General features: G+C 40.2%; 1 protein-coding gene across 1 annotated transcript in view; it reads right to left on the minus strand.

Moving 5' to 3' along the window:
• LOC143028124 (uncharacterized) overlaps positions 1-21,086 on the minus strand; it is a 61,318-nt gene that overhangs the window by 21,336 nt on the left and 18,896 nt on the right. Inside the window, exons 3-4 of the mRNA XM_076189757.1 lie at positions 3,273-3,826; positions 1,678-2,425 (exon numbers count right to left, since the gene is read on the minus strand). Coding sequence (XP_076045872.1) covers positions 1,678-2,425; positions 3,273-3,826 — 1,302 coding nt within the window. The remainder of the gene's footprint in view (positions 1-1,677; positions 2,426-3,272; positions 3,827-21,086) is intronic.

The following is a 21,086-nucleotide window of genomic DNA, read 5'->3' on the forward strand; positions in this document are numbered from 1 at the left end:
AAGCAAAAATAGAATATTGGGACAATATAAAATTGGAACAAAAGAAGTTAAAAAAGTCAACTTGGAAAGGGACCTAGGAGTAGCTATCACCAATGACATGGCACCAAACATATCAACAAAATAGAGAAACTTTCAATTTATTAATATCAATGAAAGTGGCCTTTGAATACATGGATGAAGAAATGGTAGAGAAAATATTAATTACATTGATGAGACCAAGATTGGAGTACGCTGTGACACTATGGACACCTAGTACTAAAAAGAACATAAAGAAATTAGAAAGAATTCAAAGAGCAACGACAAAGATGGCACCAACACTCTCCAAATTGACATACGAACAAAGATTGGACAAACTTGAACAACCAACCCTGGAACAAAGAAGAGAAAGAGGAGATCTACTAACCATCTAGAGAATTATAAAAGGGATGAAAGTCCTTGATAGAGATGATCTACTAAAGTGGGACAGGAGAAAAACAAGAGGACATGAAAATAAATTTAAAAAGGATAGTTACAGAAGAGATCTGAAGACGAATAGCTTACCACATAGAGTGATAAATATCTGGAACAAACTGAATGAGAAAACAGTGAGTGCAAAAACTATACAAGAATCTAAGACCAAACTGGATGCTGAAAGATACAGAAGTGGGTCACTACAAGCATAGCTCTCTTCCCATAAAATACAACTAGATAAATACACACTTAGGGCTTCTTCCCCCTTATAAGGGAGGTAGCCAAGTCAAAGTCATGCACTCACTCCCACACATTCCACTCCCATCCACTGCCCTTTTTAGATTTGAAACTAACAAACCCAAATGGATGATGGATAGGTTGAAAAACAAGATCAGAATAAAAAGAGGACTTTATGTTAGGATGAAAGAGGGAGAAATACACCTTAGGAGTAGGTATAATGAAATGGCTAGACTGGTTAAAATCAAAACAATCAGAAAATTAACATAGAATAATTGCAGGCACAGGATTTGGACAGCAGTAACACTAATCAACATGTTGAAACAACCACACTTAATTACCCATAACAGCATGGTATCAACAATCAAGAAAAGATAAATAACAAACTAAAGTCTCCCTCATAGAACAGCACATGAACATGAGAGACACTTCAAAGCAAGAGCCTTTAAATCCTTCCATCACTTGTATCCCACCATGCAAACACTGCCCACCATACAAGATAAGAACTCCAGCATAATTTTATGCAAATATCTACAACAGCCTACCCCTATCCCACAACACTTCTATACAAAAGCATACACACATTGATCACAAAAATGCTCTTTAATAGACTGACAAATTTTACATTTAATGAAACTCTCCCAAAAATTGTCCCAGATGTGAAATAACTCAAGAAAAATAATAATTACATGAGGTCATCACTGCCCACTACAGCAGTACCAACACTGGATCAGCCTGGCAACCAATTGCCCTAGATCCAAGCAGCACATTACACTGTCCTACACTCATTTTCTTATATAGCAACACAAAATTTCTCAACGGAGTGATCTATGGGTTAAGCCAGTGGTTGTAGCTGGTTTCCTGGGGCCACAGGCCTCCTGCAAGAAAGAACTGGCACAACAGATTGGCTGATATTCTTGTAAACTGGAGACTACTTGCACCTATTTGTCTTAAAATACTATATTCAACATTGTGTTGTGGTACTCTTACCTTCAGGGGAATCTGTGGCTGACTGCATTGGCAGGAGGGTAGGAACAAGAGGGTTGGGCATAGGCACAGTCACCAGATTGTTGAGTGCCATGGCTCGTGCAGCAAGGGCTTGCTGTAGTGCCAGACCAGTGCTCATATTTCCTCCGTTGTCACCTTCACCTTCACCATCACCACTACCACTGCTGTCACACCCAACACCTGTATTGCTGTCACTTGGTCCACTGTCAAAGGAGAAAATGTTCTTCTGGAGCAGGAAACTGGAGCTCTGCTGATGGGGACTGGGAGCCTGTCGGTCGGGACTGAGCGGTTGATGGTGGGGACTGAGGGCCCGTTGGTAGGAACTGAGAGCCTGCTGGTGGGGACTATGAGCCCGTTGGTGGGGACTGAGAGCCCGCCGGTGGGGACTAGGAGCCCGCTGGTGGGGACTTCTCAAAGACTGGCGATAGGGGCTTGAAGATTGACGATAGGGACCTGAAGACTGGTGATAGGGGCTCGAAGTCCGGGGATAGGGACTTGGAGAATGTCGACTGGGACTCAAAGACTGGCGACAAGGGCTTGAAGATAGGTAATAGGGGCTTGAAGACTGGGGATTGGGACTCAAGGCCTGGCGATTGGGACTCAAGGCCTGGTGATCAGGACTCAAGCCCTGGCGGTTGGGACTGGAGGCCTGGTGACAAGGACTTGTTAACTTCTGAAAAGAGCTAGAGTCTCGTTGAGAGGTGCTAGAGGATCGTAAATCTTCAGGTTCCTGTAACATGAAAAATTTATATACAAACCAAATGTCAACGAAGTTGATGAAGAATTTGTGTATCATATCAGACAAAATAGTTACCTAATTGCTCTCTTCCTAACATTCAAATTTAAGCATGTTTATTATGAGACCCCATTCTTTAACAATACCATGCTAATGATAAATGGAACTAACTTTGAAGGGTTGGATATGTATGATGAATGACTGATCAATAATTGCCTCATGTTATCAATATAATATATACAATTTCGTTTTTAAGCAATTGAAATTAGTAATAAAACATGTGCTGGGAATTTTTAGGTGTGACAACTAGTTTCTTATAACACTGATACTGCTAGGTGCTACCGAGACTGCAGAATGATGATGGTTATCTGCGTTATTCATAATTTATTGTAATTTCCATGATTCACTAAAAAATAAAGTGTGTTTCATACTAAAATATATTAAGATAATTTTGGTAAGGTATGGGATCACAATTTAACATACAATATATAGGGATTTATTTGACCTATTTTACCAAAGCTGTATCTTTTATGCCGTACAATAGTAGGTCTTACAGAAGAAATTGACCAGAACTGATTTCTTTGTCACAGTGGTCTATAACACCGATGTTCCAATCATTATAATTCATGATTAGCATGGAGTATAAAAGAAGTAAACATTTTGTGAGTCTTTAAATACTATATGCATCCATCTAGGACTGAACTTGGAGCATGCATCTTATAAGATAAAAAGTGTTTTAGTTATACAGGCAGGTCAATGACAATCAAAATCTATATTGATGAAGGACAAAAATAACCTTATACACAAACATGCAACAGAATTTACCAAAATTTTTGCTTACCAGCTGGTCTTCAGCACTTCTCTCATCAATGTACTCCTCTTTGTACTCCCACTCCTTCACGGTCTCCTCTTTCCGATCCTTGCTTCTCCTTTCAATCTCTGAGATGGAGTCGAGGTGAAGGAGAGAATACTTTGAGTCCAATGAGGACTCGCTATTCTTTTCATGACTGGACAGAGTCGTATCTGGAAATCGCTTGTTGTGGTGCCCCTGTTGGTAATGAAGGGAGTCTCCCAAGGAGTCGAAAAGGGAGTGGGCAGCGTCGGGGGCGTGCCTATCTACTGTAGGGGAGATTTTTCTGGTAGTGGGTAGGGAGAAAGGCACTTGGTCCGGGGGAGGGTACAAGACCTTTCCCGAGTGAAATGGGAAGGTGACCTTGTTATGAATAGAAAAGGCATCCAGGTTAGGAGTACTCCCTTGGGAGGCCGGTGAAGACCCCAAGACCGACTCTACCCCGTCAAGGGATGTTGGGGAGTCCTGTCTTCGGCCAGGTGGTGATGTGGAGGAGGGGGAGAGATGATGGGGCTCAGGACTTCCAGCACTGCCTTCACTGTACCCTAAAGGTAAAGAAACAACAAATAGATGTCAGCTCAGTGCCTGCTGGTAAAAATCACCCCCTTCTTTCCCAGATTTTCTCATGCAGTTCCCAAATCCAGGGGCCAGTGGTTGTCTATTCTAGTCCATGATTTGAAACACTCATTGTCCAAAGATCTTTACCTTGGTCCAGAAATTGACAATATCTTGGAGCTGTGCCTCCAAGTAGAGGCGAGGGTATTGGTGGACTTTGAAGACAGTGACAGACCCTTTCTAATGTCCGTTACATGGGACTATTTCATACAAGTGTTTACCACTGATCCCACTCAATTAAAAAAAAAAGTTATGTGTTAACATACATGTTGTGTGTACACCACACCTAGATACACCCCCATTAGCTATGACAATGCCTTATACAGTATAGATTTTTCCTGGCTAATGCAAGAACACCTATGCTGAAGGTGTTATGGCTGTCTCAGTTACTCCCTTCATTGTAATGATGTAATCTGTACATCTTGATCTCAATATTTCATCTTCATTTGGGAGCATATGCAGGGGTGGGGCCGTCGATTCACTTATGCCATTACCTTCCCCTATGGTTTCTCCAAGCAAACTTCCATGTTGCCACCCTTCCCATTCCAAAAAGCTCTCGACTCTTTCGATAGACTTGTCCCAGCCATGAATTCTGTTAGCACCTGTGTCTCCTCCATGGGTAGTTGACTCTTGTGAAGACAGCTCTGTGGGGTGTGATCAACATCAGGGAAACATGCTACATGCCCATATAGCCAGAGATGACATACACAAGTTTTGCTGGTAACTGGCATAAGCTGAGTCTTACAGACTCTGATTTGATATGAAGTCATTCCAACAATACACCATGATTCTCTGAAGGCACTTAGTACCAAAGACATTGATACACCTCTTCAAGTCAGCATTCAATGTACATGTCTCACAGTCTCGGGGAACAGGCTCTGGTTTGATACAAAGTATCAATGCCAATCCTTCGAAAGGCTTCCTGACATGACCCACCACTGTTATGCTGCACACTACACTGAGTCTCAGGGAACAGGCTCTGGCTTGATACAAATTAAAGCAACACCTCCCGATTCTCCAAAGGCAATTGATATCAAGATTCACAGCCATATATAAGACAGAGGACACAAGTGACTTTAGAATTCAGATCTTAATCCTTCTGCATAAATACCGACAACACCATATACTCTAGTTGAGTGAGCCCATAACACCATGGGCACTGCCAATTGTTCGAAAGACTTCCTGACATAGCTCATCAAAGTTCTGCTGTATACTACGAGGGTATGTGAAATTTTCCAAGGACTTGGTGTCCCTGCCACATGTATGAGCAGACTGAGCTGTTATCCAATAAGCCCCCCTAAATGCTTGGACCTTGGTCTTGGCCCAAGAGACCTGAAGTCCAAGTAATCTCGCCTTCCTATAAAGTAATTCGAGGGTTGCAAGGCCTCTAACGACTCCACATAAAATGCAGCAGCATCAGCAGACAAGGTCAGTGATTTTAGTGTTGTTAATGGATACTCCGCAATGGCACTGATTGACAATATAGTCAAATTCACAGTCCATGCAGGTGTTGAGAAATGGGATGAGAATTCACTCTTGCCTTATTCCTGAATTAACAGGCTGGAAATGCCTCCTCCATACTTCACAGCCCTCTGTCCCAGCGTATTAGCCAGACATCAAATCAGTAATTGTGACAGGAACCCTGCAAATATGTAGATCCCATAGCAACCCCACAACATACTGAATCTAACGCCTTCTTAAGGTCAATAAAGCTGCAAGAAACCCTCGATGAAACACGTTGGTGATCCACAACAACACGAAGTGCTAGGATCTAATCATTAGTTAACATATCGGGCATCAATGCAGGCTGCTGAGGACTCTGGAACTGTAGCATACATAAGAACATAAGAATGAAGGAGACTGCAATAGACCATAAGGCCTACACTAGGTGGTTCCTTGTCCATTACCACCTATCCTCCCCATCTATAAAGTTGTCTAACCTTTTCTTAAAACAACCAATAGTTTCAGCACTCGCTACATGGTTACTAAATCTATTCAATTCGTTGACCACTCTATTGGTAAAGCAGCTCTTGCCTATTTCCTTCTTAAATCTAATCATGTGAAGGAAAATGTGTTAGTAACTACAGACCAATCAATTTGACATCAGTTATGGGTAAAATGCTTGTATAAATAATAGTTATAGTCAACGCAACGAGAAATGACCGCTAAGGCGTGGCAAGGAGATTTCCCGGTGTTGCCACACATGGGCATCCATGGCGAGAACGTGCGTGTGGATGTAATGTTTTCTGAATGCAGTGTGAGGGGGGCGGGGCCAGAGATTAGATGTAGCGGCAACATCGCTCTCTCTTCCTGATATGCCATGTCTAGACTCGAGGAAACGAAACCTTTGTATAGAAAACATTGCTTTGTTTTTTACTTCAGTGGTGGTGTGTGACAAAAAATTATAATATAATCATATGTGGCAACATTCTAAAATCATAAAATAGAATTATAAAATAAAATAGAATTATGAAATAATTATATGTGGCACCACCACAGGGGGACTCCCAGTGCTCCGCCCTAACGGCCATTTCTCAATGCAATGGGTATAATAGACTCAGAGAAACTGAGAAACAATTTGATTCATGAGTCAGCATGGTTTCCCCAATGGTAAGTCATGTGTGACTAATGTTATATCTTTTTGCACTAAAGTATAGATGGTGTCAGATAACAATGATAGTTATGATATTATTTACCTTGACTTCAGCAAAGCGTTCGAGAAGGTGCCCCACCAGAGACTACTAAATAAAACGAAAGTCCATGGCATAGGTGGAAAAGTGTTAGAATGGACTAGAGCTTGGATCAGCGACAGAAAACAGCAGGTCACCATAGATGGTGTAAAATCCAAATTGGGGATTGTTTCTAGTGGAGTTCCCCAGGGCTCATTTTTGGGTCCCTCATTGTTCATTATATACATAAATGACTTGGACAATGGGATTAATAGTGATGTTAGTAAGTTTGCGGACAACACTAAAATAGGACACCAAATTGTTCATATGGTCAGTGAAATGGCAAATGGACTTCAATATCTCAAAGTGCAGCATGTTGAACATAGGGCTACACAATCCTGAAAATAGATACAGCTTAGATAACATGTTTTTAGAGAAAACTGAATGCAAGAGAGAATTGGGAGTTCTAGTGAGTCCTGACTTGAAATCCAGGAAACGGTGCATTAGCGCCAGGAATAAAGCTAACAGATCATTAGGTTTCATTATAAGGACAGTTACGAATAGAAGTGGAGGTAATTATCAAACTCTAGCGTTAGACCCATCCTTGACTATGCTGTACAGTTTTGGTCTCCATCCTATAGAATGGACATCAATTCACTAGAATCAGTACAGAGGAGAATGACCAAAATGGTACATGGGGTCAGAAATTTACCTTATGAAAAGAGGCTTAGACACTTTAACTTTCACTCTCTGGAAAGACGCAGAGTGCGGGGTGATTTCATAGAGGTCCTCAAGTGGATCACAGGCTTTAACAAGGGTGACATAAACAAGATCATCATATTAAGACAAATGGCAGGACTCACAGTAATGGATTTAGAATGGACAAATTTAGATTTAAGAAGGAAATAGGCAAGAATTGGTTTACTAATAGGGTGGTCAATGAATGGAATAGACTTAGTACCCATGTAGTGAGTGCTGAAACTATCAGTTGTTTTAACAAATGGTTAGACAACTTTATAGATGGAACTGCCCAGTGTAGACCTTATGGTCTCTTGCAATCTCCATTCTTATGTAGTAACAGATGGGCGAGCACTTTACCCGGCACGCTGAGCTATGCCTTATTGCAGTCCTCCCGGTCCCCAAGTTCCCCTTCCAGATAAGGACGACCAGAACTTTTTTTTTTTTTCAGTCATAGGGAATGGTGCCTCCGGCTTTCAGCAACTCCGCATTGTTGTTGCAGAACCCGGCTGCTTTTCCAACTTTCAACTTACAGCCTCTGACTTCCGTCAGAGGGCGGAGTTTCATCTATTCGTGGATTGGCAACCGCCACCCGAACACCATCAAGGAAAATCCGGTAATTCGATTATATTCCTATTGTGTTCAGTATTTCACTATATGCCGCCTTATCCTGAGTTTTATTTCAAATATTTATTCATTTTAACACTGGAAGTGCAGTATATCCACTGTTCGAAGGGTTGAGCGTCGGTGAGCTACACACCTTCGCGACAAAAGCAATTGAGCCTACCCTTTGATATTTTAGAGGGGTTTCCATGCGCTCAATCGCCTTGAGGCAGTCGGATCATAATCAAACAGACACGTGCGCAGACCTCAACACAGTAGGAAAAAATGGGATTTTGTGTATCACCTCAAAACCAAAGCTGCCAAGGAACATCAACTAACAAAAACTCAAAGAATTAGACCCAGGGTCAGGGTCCTCACATGGTGGGAGCATATGCCCGGAAGTGGGGGGGCAATTCTAGCCTGGACTTGCCCCTCACAAAGCTGACAAAATAATTACATTAAAAAAAAGAGGTCAAAGCCCTGAATATTTTACCGTAATCTACGATTTATGCGTTAGAATGAACAAAATATGAAATATTTTTCCTTTATCCTTTCTGCAATAGGGACATGAATACAATTTTAAAGTCTTATTAATAATTATTTCGCAAACCAATAGCTAAAATGGGGGGGGAGCATATGCCCGGAAGTGGGGGGGGGGCAATTCTAGCCTGGACTTGCCCCCCACAAAGCTGACAAAATAATGACATTAAAAAAAGTGGTCAAAGCCCTGAATATTTAACCGTAATCTACGATTTATGCGTTAGAATAAACAAAATATGAAATATTTTTCCTTTATCATTTCTGCAATAGGGACATGAATACAATTTTAAAGTCTTATTATAATTATTTCGCAAGCCAATAGCTAAAATGTCTAGATGAAAAAATATTGAGTTTGACTCAAAATATCTACATTTCATTTTTTGTTTACCCATGCTCAGCAAATGCATCTTTTATTATATATATACCGGTTTCTTATAGTCGCGTTGCAAATTAGGGTCATAGGCAGTAAGTTGGTGGAGATGGGAAGTGGTGATGGTGAGGGGGCCGTCAGCCCGTCACTAAGAACTTTGCCCCGGAGCGGCACGTAGGCTTGTAAGGGCTCTGCCCAGGACACACTTGAACAAGTTCAAACACTTTAGAGCAGTGGTTCTTAACCTTTTTCAGTGCCCGTACCCCTTGATATTTCAGAAAAAATTCTCGTACCCCCATCCAATACAAATACAATGCAAACATATGAAAAGGATAGTGATACAAACCTTACTTTGGTTTCTCATTGTAAATATACATTACCATTGCATTGGCTATCATGTCTCGTACCCCCAGGTTCAAGGTTTCGTACCCCTTGGGGGTACAGGTACCCCAGGAGAACCACTGCATTTTGCAACGAGTGTTGCAAAATGCCATTGAACCAAACTCCCGCTATTCGTCCAGCTCTGAACATGACTGGGAATTTCAGACTTAATTTCTTGTCTTCAGCCTTCACTTGTCATTTTTACGTGACATTATATGCTGCAGAATAACTTTTGATATTCTTTCACCTTCGAATATGATTCCTTTTCTTCAGAGCTGAAATTTCAAATTTCCTTATATCCAACGTTCAACTAGTGACTAGTATATATTTGCGTACCGCGCTGTCGAGCCAAACACTCAATCTGAACATGTTTTCCCTACTCTACAGAATGGTGATATCTAAAAAAAAAAGCCTTATATTCAGCGTTCTATCACTAATTTCTTAGGCGCACGTGTTTTTATATGTCATCACGTCGTGTCAATTCCAATCCGGTTTAACATTTATACAATAAAAGATCTCCGAGAAAATATATCTTCAGTCAATGTCGTATCTATACAAATAATGTAAACATTGTATTTTGGCAATGATGACATGGTACAAGAAGAGGTGTCGCCTCGGCGCTCCTGTGTGGGGTTGCGGCCTTGTACCAACATTCCGTAAAAAAGAGCATAAAAACATAACATAAGAATGAAGGAGACTGCAAGAGACCATAAGGCCTACACTAGGCAGCTCCATATCCATCACCACCTGTCATCCCCATCCATAAAGTTGTCTAACCGTTTCTTAAAACAACTGATAGTTTCAGCGCTCACTACATGGTTACTAAGTCTATTCCATTCATTGACCACCCTATTAGTAAACCAATTCTTGCCCATTTCCTTCTTAAATCTAAATTTGTCCAATTTAAATCCATTACTGGGAGTCCTGCCCTATTGTTTTAATATGATGACCTTGATTGCATCACCCTTGTTAAAGCCTTTGATCAACTTGAACACCTTTATTAGATCACCCAGCACTCTGCGCCTTTCCAGAAAGTGTAAGTTAAGGTGCCCAAGCCTCTTTTCGTAAGGCAAATTTCTGAGTCCATTTATCATTTTGGTCATTCTTCTCTGTACTGATTCTAGTGAATTGATGTCCATTCTAGAGGACGGAGACCAAAACTGTAGCGCATAGTCAAGGATGGGTCTAACTATCACTAGATAGAGTTTGATAATTACCTCTGCATTTCTATTCGTTACCCTCCTAGCAATGAAACTTAATGCTCTGTTAGCTTTATTCCTGGCGCTAATGCACTGTTTCAAGGTTTCAAGGTCCGGACTCACTAGAACTCCCAAGTTTCTCGCACTCAGTTTTCTCTAAAAGCGTGTTATCTAAGCTGTATCTATTTTTGGGGTTGTGTAGCCCTACATTTAACACGCTACATTTAGGGTTATTGAAGTTCATTTGCTATTTCACCGACCATGTGAACAATTTGTTAAGATCATCCTAATCTCTGCGTCGTCTCCTGACCTAATTAGGCGTCCTATTTTAGTGTCGTCCACAAACTTACTAACATCACTATTTATCCCATCGTCTAAGTCGTCTATGTACATAATGAACAACAAGGGACCTAAAACCGAGCCCTGGGGAACCCCACTAGTAACATTGCCCCACCTGGGTTTTACTCCATTTATGGTGATCCGCTGTTTTCTGTTACTGATCCAAGCTCTAATCCATTCTAACACTTTTCCTTCTATGCCATGGACTTTGATTTTATTTAGTAGTCTATGGTGTGGCACCTTGTCGAACGCTTTGCTAAAGTCTAGGTAAATAACGTAAAAACTTGTTACCTTTAATTATCATACTTACAAAAGTTAATGCAAATGCTCGATTAGCAATTTTTATAACGCAACTAAAAATTCACCTTGAAATTATTCAAATATATAGGAATACGAAAAGTAGATATTGTAAATACCGTTTGGTTCGTCGCCACCAATGGTTCGTGTCTACCAGTGCTTCTTTGACAACCTACCCAGGGTGTCTTGTTTCAGAGACTGCCCAGGAAACAGGGTCAACAACTGCATGAACAAAAGGCCTGTGCTGGCGGTCAGCAATATCACAAGCTGTTTCATGTCGAGTATTTTCAGGTTAATAGTAGCTAAGTGTGGCTGGGTGTAGACGTGTTTGAAACGACCAGTGTCCAGTACCTTAGATGGGATTGGATTATCACTATTAGTTTTCCTGACCACTGGAGAATCGTGGATAATAGAAAATTGCTGATTATATCCATTTGTTGTAGCAAGTTGATTGGAACAAATGCTTAATTTCAGAGGTGGATAATTCAGCAACTGCGAGTTATTCCTATTGTTTTGCTATTGCAATAACCTAAGGGAACAATTGTTTGCTCATGTTGAAATTCAACCTTATCCACGGACTATTTATATATTCTTGTGCATTGCAGTTAACGTAATATTTTATATATTACATTCATTCATTGCTACAGATTATGTTCTCAAAGGGGGGGGTTGCTAGAATTACATCTTTATTTGGAAACTTCGTAATCTAGTTTTGGAGGCGGAATAAGTAATTCTATTTTTCGTGATTACGATGCACTTGGAAACTTATGATAACGTGTTTATCTCAAACATAAAACTGTATATGGAAGATACTGGTTATAAAACATAAAAATGTATATAGAAGATACTGGCTATAACCCTCTGGAAATCACGGCCCTGGATTTTGTTAGAACAAATAATAAAGTTTAATGATATTAGTAATTACTGTTACTACTATTGTTATTATTATTAGTGGAGTATTACGTTGGGGATAACCAGCATATCTGGCCTTGGAAACAACATCGCGCTGAAGTATTGGTAAAACAGATTGAAGTAGGGCAGTAGAAAGGAGGGAAAGATCAGCATTCTTTTGAGTGAAGATAAATGCAATTATAAAAGAATACTGTGTAACTTGCCTGTAGGAGTACACAAATCCTTAGAATATCGACTCCCATGCGGGGTTGTGCAGTAAAAAAAATTATAAACTTCATAAATTTCTTTAACTCTGCCATAGGAATGGTGTTAATCAGTACTATGCCGGTCCCAAGCCCGGACAAAAGAGGAGGGTTGCTGTGACAGGTCTAGCAAACCGGCAGTGTAAACATTTTTTGCTCGAGAAACGCATAGGCAGCCTCGGAACAGACGGATACACAAGTTGAGGACCCAGAAAGAAAATGGACAAAGGACACGGAATACTCTCAAAATCGCAACAATCAACGTTTAAACACTACGCGGGAAAGAAGAATTAGTAACTTTAATGGAGGAAAGGAAAATAACAATACTTGGACTTTGTGAAACCTGTTGGAGTGGATCTGGAAGAAGAGTGCTCCATCATGATTTCCAATTAATCTATAGTGTAGGTAATGTAAATAAACATGGTGTGGCAATCCTCATCTCACCAAACATCGTAGATAGAATAAAAGGCACAAATCAAATCAATGAACGCCTTGTAAGCGTCTCCTTGAAAATGGACAAAGGAGTTCTGAAAATAATACAAGCATATGCACCCCAACAAGGAAGGACAGCTCTGGAGAAAGAGGAGTTCTACCAGACATTACAAGATGAGATGGACTTAACAAACGGAGACACCGTTATCATGGGTGACTTAAATGGCCACGCCTGGGTGGACAGAGACGGATATAATAATGTTGTGGGCTCTTTCGGGATTGGAGATAGAAACAGAGAAGGGGAAAGACTACTTGATTTCAGTGTTTTGAACAATCTCGCTATAATAAACACATATTTCAAACACAAAGACGAGCACAAGTGGGCATGGTATCGCTGGAATTATGAGAGACAGGAATATACCTATAGATCAATGATTGATATGATAATAACCAATAATAAAACTATCTTCAACGATGTCAAGTCGATACCTTCACTTTCATGTGACTCCGATCACAGAATGGTAATAGGAAAAATAAATTTCATACAACCTAAAAGTGTCAAAGGACCAATACGAAAACGTTTTGCAACTGAAAAGTTAAGCGACCCAGAAGTTGCATTACAACTTGCCCAAAAAGTGGAAGAGAATTACATAGATCCTGATACACGGGATATAAAAGTTGAATGGAATAAGTTTAGAGATGGCATAAAGAAAGCATGTGAAGATGTTTTAAAAACAAAAACAACAGGAAGAAGAAAGAAAAAGAATACCCCTTGGTGGAATGAAGAAGTAAAAGAGGCGGTAAGACGGAAAAATAAAGCCTTTAGAATTTGGATGAAGACAAGAAGGCCTCAGGATAGGCAAGAATATGTCTTAAGGAGAAATGAAACATAGACTATAAAAAGAAACGCAAAGGAAAACAGCTGGTTACAGAGTGGAGAAGATCTTGAAAGAGATATGAATGGGACAAGGAAACTAATATTTAGTCTTGCAAAGTCGTATAGGAAAGGAAATACGGTACCAACCCATTCTATAAGGGACAAGGGTGATAGTCTATTAATAGAATCACAAGAAATTATTCAAAGATGGACAGAGTATTTTGAGGATCTGTTGAACTTCACAGGACAAGATGAAGATGAAAGAGAGTACAACCCAGAATATATGAGGGAAAGAGAGGTGGAAAACGAAGTGGAAGACACAGGAAGAAATGAATGGAAAATAACAAAAGCAGAATTGAGAGTAGCCGTGGAAAGGATGAAAAATGGGAAAGCACCAGGAGAGGATGAAATTTCAACAGAAATTATAAAGAAGATGGGAAATACTGGACTAGAGTGGATGTTAGAAGTGATAAGTATAGCATGGAGAAATAAACAAGTCCCAGATGATTGGACAAAAGCGGTGATATATCCAATACACAAAAAAGGTGACAAAACAGATTGCGGAAACTATAGAGGCATCTCTCTACTATCACACACAGGAAAGATCTATGAAAGCATTTTGGAAAAACGATTAAGAAGCATAGCTGAACATAAAATAAAAGAATCTCAGAGTGGTTTTAGACCAGGACGAGGAACAATTGACAATATCTTCACTCTAAAAATCTTAATGGAGTGGGACAGACATAAATGCCTTGGGTTTATTGACCTTCAAAAGGCTTTCGATAGAGTACCAAGAGATCAGTTATGGCAAGCTATTGAACACGATGTTAGAAAACATTATAGAGCTTACAAAACTCGATGGATCTAATCTTTCAACGACTTATTAAACGGCAGACTACGATTGTAAGTCTTGAACAACCAATACATTAGGTGTGTGTGCGTTTGTAGTAAGGCCCTTTCACACTAGGCAACTAGTGACCGTCACTAGATGTCTACCATTATTTTAATTTGAGTCTTTCACACTACATCACTGCGGTTGCCCGGTTGCGCAATAGGCTATGGCTGTTGCCCGTTCCGGTAACAAGTGGCCGTCGCTGGCAGTTGCCGTCACCGACCATCTCTTTTTCTTGACCAGCAAAGCTAACAGAACCACCTCCTCCATTGATGCCATTCTTTCGACTAATGAGATGGTGAGAAAGTATTCCACAACTCGGTGACAGTCACTAGTTGCTTGCAGTTGCCCGAGACTTTCACACTTGGCAACTAGGGACGGTCACTAGTTACCTAGCGTGAAAGGGGCCTAATGCTATCTTTAGAGACTGGATGAGTGTTTATACAAATATTCTACAATACGGCATTTTCAAATATGCTAGAAATGCTTACTAGCATTATGTTAAATATTAACGAGGCTAGTATTGGCTGCTGTACTGTGGTGACTACAGAAACTAATATATTTTAATCTGAAGATATTTAAGACTAGTTGGTCTCTCATTACCCTTCACATAACATATTTCCACAACCATTATGTAACAAGAAGTAATCATGAAATATTTAATAAATCACAGCAGTTGGTTGTGGGATACAAGAGGCCACACGAACATAGGAAACCTTAACTTTAAGTATTCAGGGTAAGCAAAATGTTACTTGAATTTCCTCGGAGAAATGGAATAAACAGGATTCTGATGTGACCTTAAAAGTCTACCTTGCAACAATTCATGTCCAAAAAGTTTAAATGTAGTGTACCAAATACAATATATTTTGACAGGCCAGCTCTGACCAGATCTGCCGGTCAGCAACTAATGGTTGAACGCTGTATGCACAAGCCTGTAACTTGTTGCCTAACTTAAAAAAAGAAAAGAAAAAAAAACACGAATATCTGGCACTGATAGCTGGAAACAGTCCATGGGCCCTATAACAAATTTCTTTGGGGAGAAATTCTGGACTGTTGTTTGTACGGAGTATCAGCCCCTACGGGCTGCATCTCCCTTTTGAAGGCCACTACAAAAAAGTATTTGTCATTGATCCCTGATTATGATCATGACCACAATAATGAAATGTCCTTACCTGGGCACATATTTTCAATTTCAATTATTATGAAATATCGGAAGGAAATACGGAATGCGGAAGGAAATACGAGATGACATTGGCAAGGCAGAGAAATCTTAAGTGTGTATTAAGTATGTGTGCATTTTGTTTATACAGATGGAAACCAGTAAGAGGCACTAAGCTCAATCAGTTTCCTACAATGATTTTGTAATGAATTTTGAAATAAGGTATAAATGTGGAAAGATTATTAATGATGAATCTATAGAGCTGATAGATAAAATGACGCAAATATATCGGAAAATTGAAGTCACCGATAAAGAAATTTATGATTATACGGATGAAATACGTGGAAAAATTATTAATGATGAATCTATAGAACTGATAGATAAAATGACGCAAATATGTCGGAAAATAGGAGTCACCGATAAAGAAATTTATCATTATACGGATGAAATACAGAAAATGCACGATCCAATAAAAAATAGTGGAAAAGGTGAAACAGAGTAGAAAACGAAGTAACAAGATTTGCAGAGTGAAATAGGGAAGGGAGAAAAGTCTGAGAAAAGATTACAATGGTTAAACTTATTTTTCAAAATGAACAGAAGGGAAAGGATATGACAGAAATGATAAAAAAAGATAAACAAAAAGTACATATTGTAACAACAAAAACATATTCAAAGGTTCGAGAGAACAATATGCTGCAGAGGAATCGGAGTCAGAGATACGTTCAAAAGGTGTAAGACATGATATTAGGTTTAATAATGAAAATGAGAGATGGAATTGGGGAATAACTGATCTTGGTTACTTGAAAGTTTCATGTTTCTTGTGTTGGTTGACATTGATGTTCAGAAAGCAATGTATGGAGCCAAGAGAACTGCAGAAGCTCAGTGATACTTGATGCTTGGCCTGCAGTAATTTATTGGAAAGATCGCTTGCTGCGTTTCGTGTTTCAAATTATATTGCTTCGGGGAACAACGGGGAAATGTTTGTGCGAATACGAGATATTTGCTCATTCAATTAGACCTGAGCTTCGTTAGCCACACTCTCACATTATGAATGGTCCTCGGTGATGCGAAAGTACCGATAGCCTACAATCTTCCTCAGTCGGCATGTCTACGGCTGATTTGGTTAAAGCTTTCAAGAACACTTGACCAATGACGGGTACATGCTTGTGGTCATGCAAAAATGGACGGCGCAGCTACCCATTTTCAAAACAACATAAATTCCCCTCGCCTCCATCAGGTGCAGCCTTGATGGGCTGACACTCGATCTTCGACTGGGCCCAGTCCAGAGAAAGAGTGTCAGCATATCTGGGTTGCACCTCCTGAATGAGGTAAAGATGTTTAAGGGTTTTGGAAGTGGACAGCCTCGCTGCCCATCTCAGGGCCTCCGTATTCAGGTGTCCGTCCCTTGATGCGATGTTACAGGGAAAAAAAATAAATAAGCATCCCTATTCACTCCACACTAGATCTGTGTTCAACCTGAGCTGCCCTTTAAACAGCATTTTGGTTGTGCCACTGCTGTCAGATTTCGATATTTGGGCGTTATGGTTCACTATCATTATACTACGATGATTTCTTTTTCAAAGATGTATAGCCAATTTTAGACAAGGTGAGGCTCTAAGCAACATAAAGTTAAAACTTCAAAATCTAGGCTCGATATATTTCAATTGCATGTGAAACTATTCTAAAAGTTTACATAGAAATTGTTTTGCAGTAAAACTCGTTTTAAAGAATACAATACACTACAAAAATAAATAAATAAAGAAAAATAAATACATAGATGATCAAATCAGTTGATACATAAATAAAAGATAAAAGTCGCTCCCGGAAAACGTCACATTGGCGCCTTTTCTCCGCCCTCACCGCGTCAGCCGTAGAGTACATCTTGTCTGTTCGGTTCCATAACGTGCGGATTAGGTTTCTCTTGTGGTAGGCCGGGTGGTAACTGTCAAAGTCTAGTAGTCTGTCTGTGTATGTTGGTTTTCTGTATACACTGGCCTTGAGATGGTCTCCTTCTCGTGATACTAGGACGTCTGGGGAGGGAAGTAGCCCATTAACTTCCTATTCCATGGAGAACTGGATAGCCGATCTATGTTATTAATCCTAGTGAAGAAGGGGTCAATGTCTCTCTTTTGCATTATATATATATATATATATATATATATATATATATATATATATATATATATATATATGTATATATGCGTGTGTGTTTCTCCATGGCCTTGGATCACGTGCTGGACTCGTGATCAACAGCTATTTCCCTCCCGGAATAGAGCTCAGATATCATATATGACCGATCTTTGGGTAATGTTGTGACATTACACGCACACACAGACAGCTCCCCGCCCACGAGTTGGAGTAACGACTCGCAGTGCAGCGATACTGAAATTATTTCATCCCTGGACGGGATTCGAACCCAGACCGCAGTAGTGGCGGCTGAGAACTCTACCAAAGGCGTCATCGAGTCGTGTGTGTGTGTTTCGAACGGCAATTTGCGTCGCCATTTTTTATTTTGTGGTGCAATCGGAAGCATGCTGGTCTTGCAATCGCTTAGTTGTGGGTTCGACTCCCGCACTCCTCACCGATCCCCAACAGTGACTGTTACCTGCCCCAACAGTTCAAGCACATAGGGTAAAGGTGACGGCTCCGGCCGCTTCTATGCCCTCCTGGTGTAGATTCCTTACCTAAAGAAACTGTTTTCAACGACAAATAGCAGGGATCAAACGATAATGGCGTTGCTTAATTCTAAACTGAATGAAACTGATTTATCACGAGTTTTGTCATTCCTTTTTGGTAGATGATGTAATCAACCTAACCTAATATCACGTTACCTTTTTGTAATGGGACGTGATCGCCCTCTCCCTCGCTCTCTTCGTTTCCGTGAAGGATCGCATCGGGTACCCGGATCGACAACATTTGCCGTGCTCATGACGGATATCTTTTTTTTTTTGCGTTATTATTAGCGGAGTTTTGGATGTACATGTTCTAAAGGGAGAGAGTGGGGGAATATCAGATAATTTTTTGGTGGAAGGTAAGTTGAGAGTGGAAGATAAATGGAGAAAGGAAATGGACACAAGGTAGGGAGGTGTTTAGAGTAAATTGCTTAAATGAGAAAGAAATGAAGGAGTAAAAGAAGAATCTGAGAGAAGAATGGGAGGGAGTGATGGATAGAGTGGAACTAGGAGTGGAAGAGGAATGGGGATGTTTCAAGGAGGGAGTCATAAAGTGTGCAAAGATGGTGTGTGGAACAAGGAGGACGGGAGGAAATAGAAGGAAGGGTAGTGAGTGGTGGGATGATGAAGCAAAGAAGGTTGCAGAAAAGAAGCAAGGATTCACAGATTGGCTACAAAATAGGACGAGAGAGTCACACGAGAGATACAAAGAAAAGAAAAGAGATGTAAAGCATAAGACAAAGGAGGCGGATGTGAAATAGGGTAGGAGTATGACAAAAAAAAAAAATTTAAAGTAACAAGCAGCGGCTTCGCCGCACCTCCCTTCGGAAGGTTGCTTGGCCTGTGGCGCTTACTCGCTTCGCTCGCGGGCCATACAATCCACAGATACCTTTTGTTTCTTAGTAGACGGTTCGCCTTCGTCAAATTCTACCTCAGAGTATTTTTTCCGCGTGGAAACTACGTTTGGGCGACCTATCTTCTTCGTCGCTGTCTTCATCGCTCATCCTCTTGATCATGATCAAGATCTGATCCAACTTCTTCTTCTTCTCCAACTTCTCATGTAGTTCCTCATTTTTATCCCTTAGTTTGTCCAAAATCTCATCCTTAATGTCGTAGTCTAGCATAATCATCTTGACAGCCTCTTCTTTTATTAGTTTGAATACGTCTTCAGGAATATTGATTACTCCGTACTCAATTAAAAAAGTATTCATGAACAACTTATATACTACATTGCGTGGTCGTTTCGTTACTATTTCTCCATTTTCTTTAGTGGTTTCGGTATAGATAATTAATCAGAGAATCCCTTACGGAAGTGTCCCACAAACACCGCCACCGCTGAGGTCATTTCAGAACTATTTTGAAAGAGGTATGTTCTTGGTTTGAGGTAGATGGAGCGTCGTGTACGATAACTTTCTTTTCCATTTCATTTTTAAGCTTAATCGCAACTTTTACCTTTCTTATAGCGTATTTGTCGCTAATATATATATTTTTTCGTTTTGAAGTCTAAGAAATGTATCTGAAAGTTCCAGTGATCAGACTTTGCACCGTGTTTAATGAAGTTATTATATCCTCAGAAGTAATGCCGCATGAACGCCTCTGAATCCTCATTTATCATATCGTCCAAACACTCCAATCCGTCAAACATATCGTCACTGTATTCGAATTGTTTATCGTTCTCTTGTGTTGATTTGAAGGGGATCACCTTCCTTTGGAACTCGTGTATAGGCGCTTTCACGTTGAGGATATTGATGTCAGCGTACAACCCAGGGAACGTTTTACTGTGCTCGTCCCTTAGTCTAGCTGCCAACACCTGATCTTAGAAAATCTTCTTCGTTATAGCCTTGGTAGCCGTTAGAGAATTCCATAAGTACCTCTGTCTACGCTTCTTTGCCGTTTCGTCTCCTGGCATCGTATCGGTAGTCGGTATTGTGCAGCCAATCACCCTTACGGAAGTGTCCCCTAAACACCGTCACAGCTGAGGTCATTTCAGAATCATTTTGAAATAGTTATATTTTTATTTATATATTGATAAAACTATGTTTTGGAAAGAAATTAAGAGAGGAAGAGGAGGCGAATCAAGTACAGAAGAAAAGGTAAAATGTGCAGATGGAGAGATAATTGAAGAGACAGCAGTATGAGGAGGAGAGGCAAAATATTTTAGGGTTACTAAATGTGAAGGATAGGGAGGGAAAGGTGGTTGCAGTGGGAAGCGCTAAGAAAATGACAATGACGAATGAGAAAAATTGAGAAATAAGGAAAGATGAGGTGAAAGCAGTTATTAAAATGGTGAGAGCATGTAAGGCACCTAGGTTGGATGGGTGTCATGCGCAGTGTCTAAAAAGGATGGTACAGTGATGGTGAACTGGCTGGTGAGGTTGTTTAATGTTTGCTTAAAAGAAGGACTCCAGAGGACTGGAGGAGTGCCTGTATAATTCCACTTTACAAGGGAAAAGGGGACAAGTATGAGTATAGTATTTTCAGATGGATCAGTTTGTTGGGTATAGTTGGGAAGGCTTATGAGAGGGTTTTGACTGAGAGGATTAGGACAGGAACAGAGGGAGTAATTGGTGAAGAACAGTGTGGGTTTAGGACAGGTAGGGGTTGCACGGGTCATATTTTTGTGGTAAGGCAGATATGTGAGAAAGCTTTAGGAGAAGGTAAGAATGTTTTTCGGCCTTTATGGATTTGGAAAAGGTTTATGACAGGAAGACATTGTGGGAGGTATTGCAGATATATGGGATAGGAGGAAACCTGTTAACCCATTAAACTCCGATGACAAGATTCTTGTCATTTGGTCAAATAAAACAAAAAATCATAAAACACCAAAATGTTTGATCAAACAGCACCAGAAAAAGATGACGTCAGTCC

The sequence above is a fragment of the Oratosquilla oratoria genome, chromosome 1, assembly GCF_046742065.1.
Source record: "Oratosquilla oratoria isolate Oo_2021 chromosome 1, ASM4674206v1, whole genome shotgun sequence".
NCBI classification, from domain to species: Eukaryota; Metazoa; Arthropoda; class Malacostraca; order Stomatopoda; family Squillidae; genus Oratosquilla; species Oratosquilla oratoria.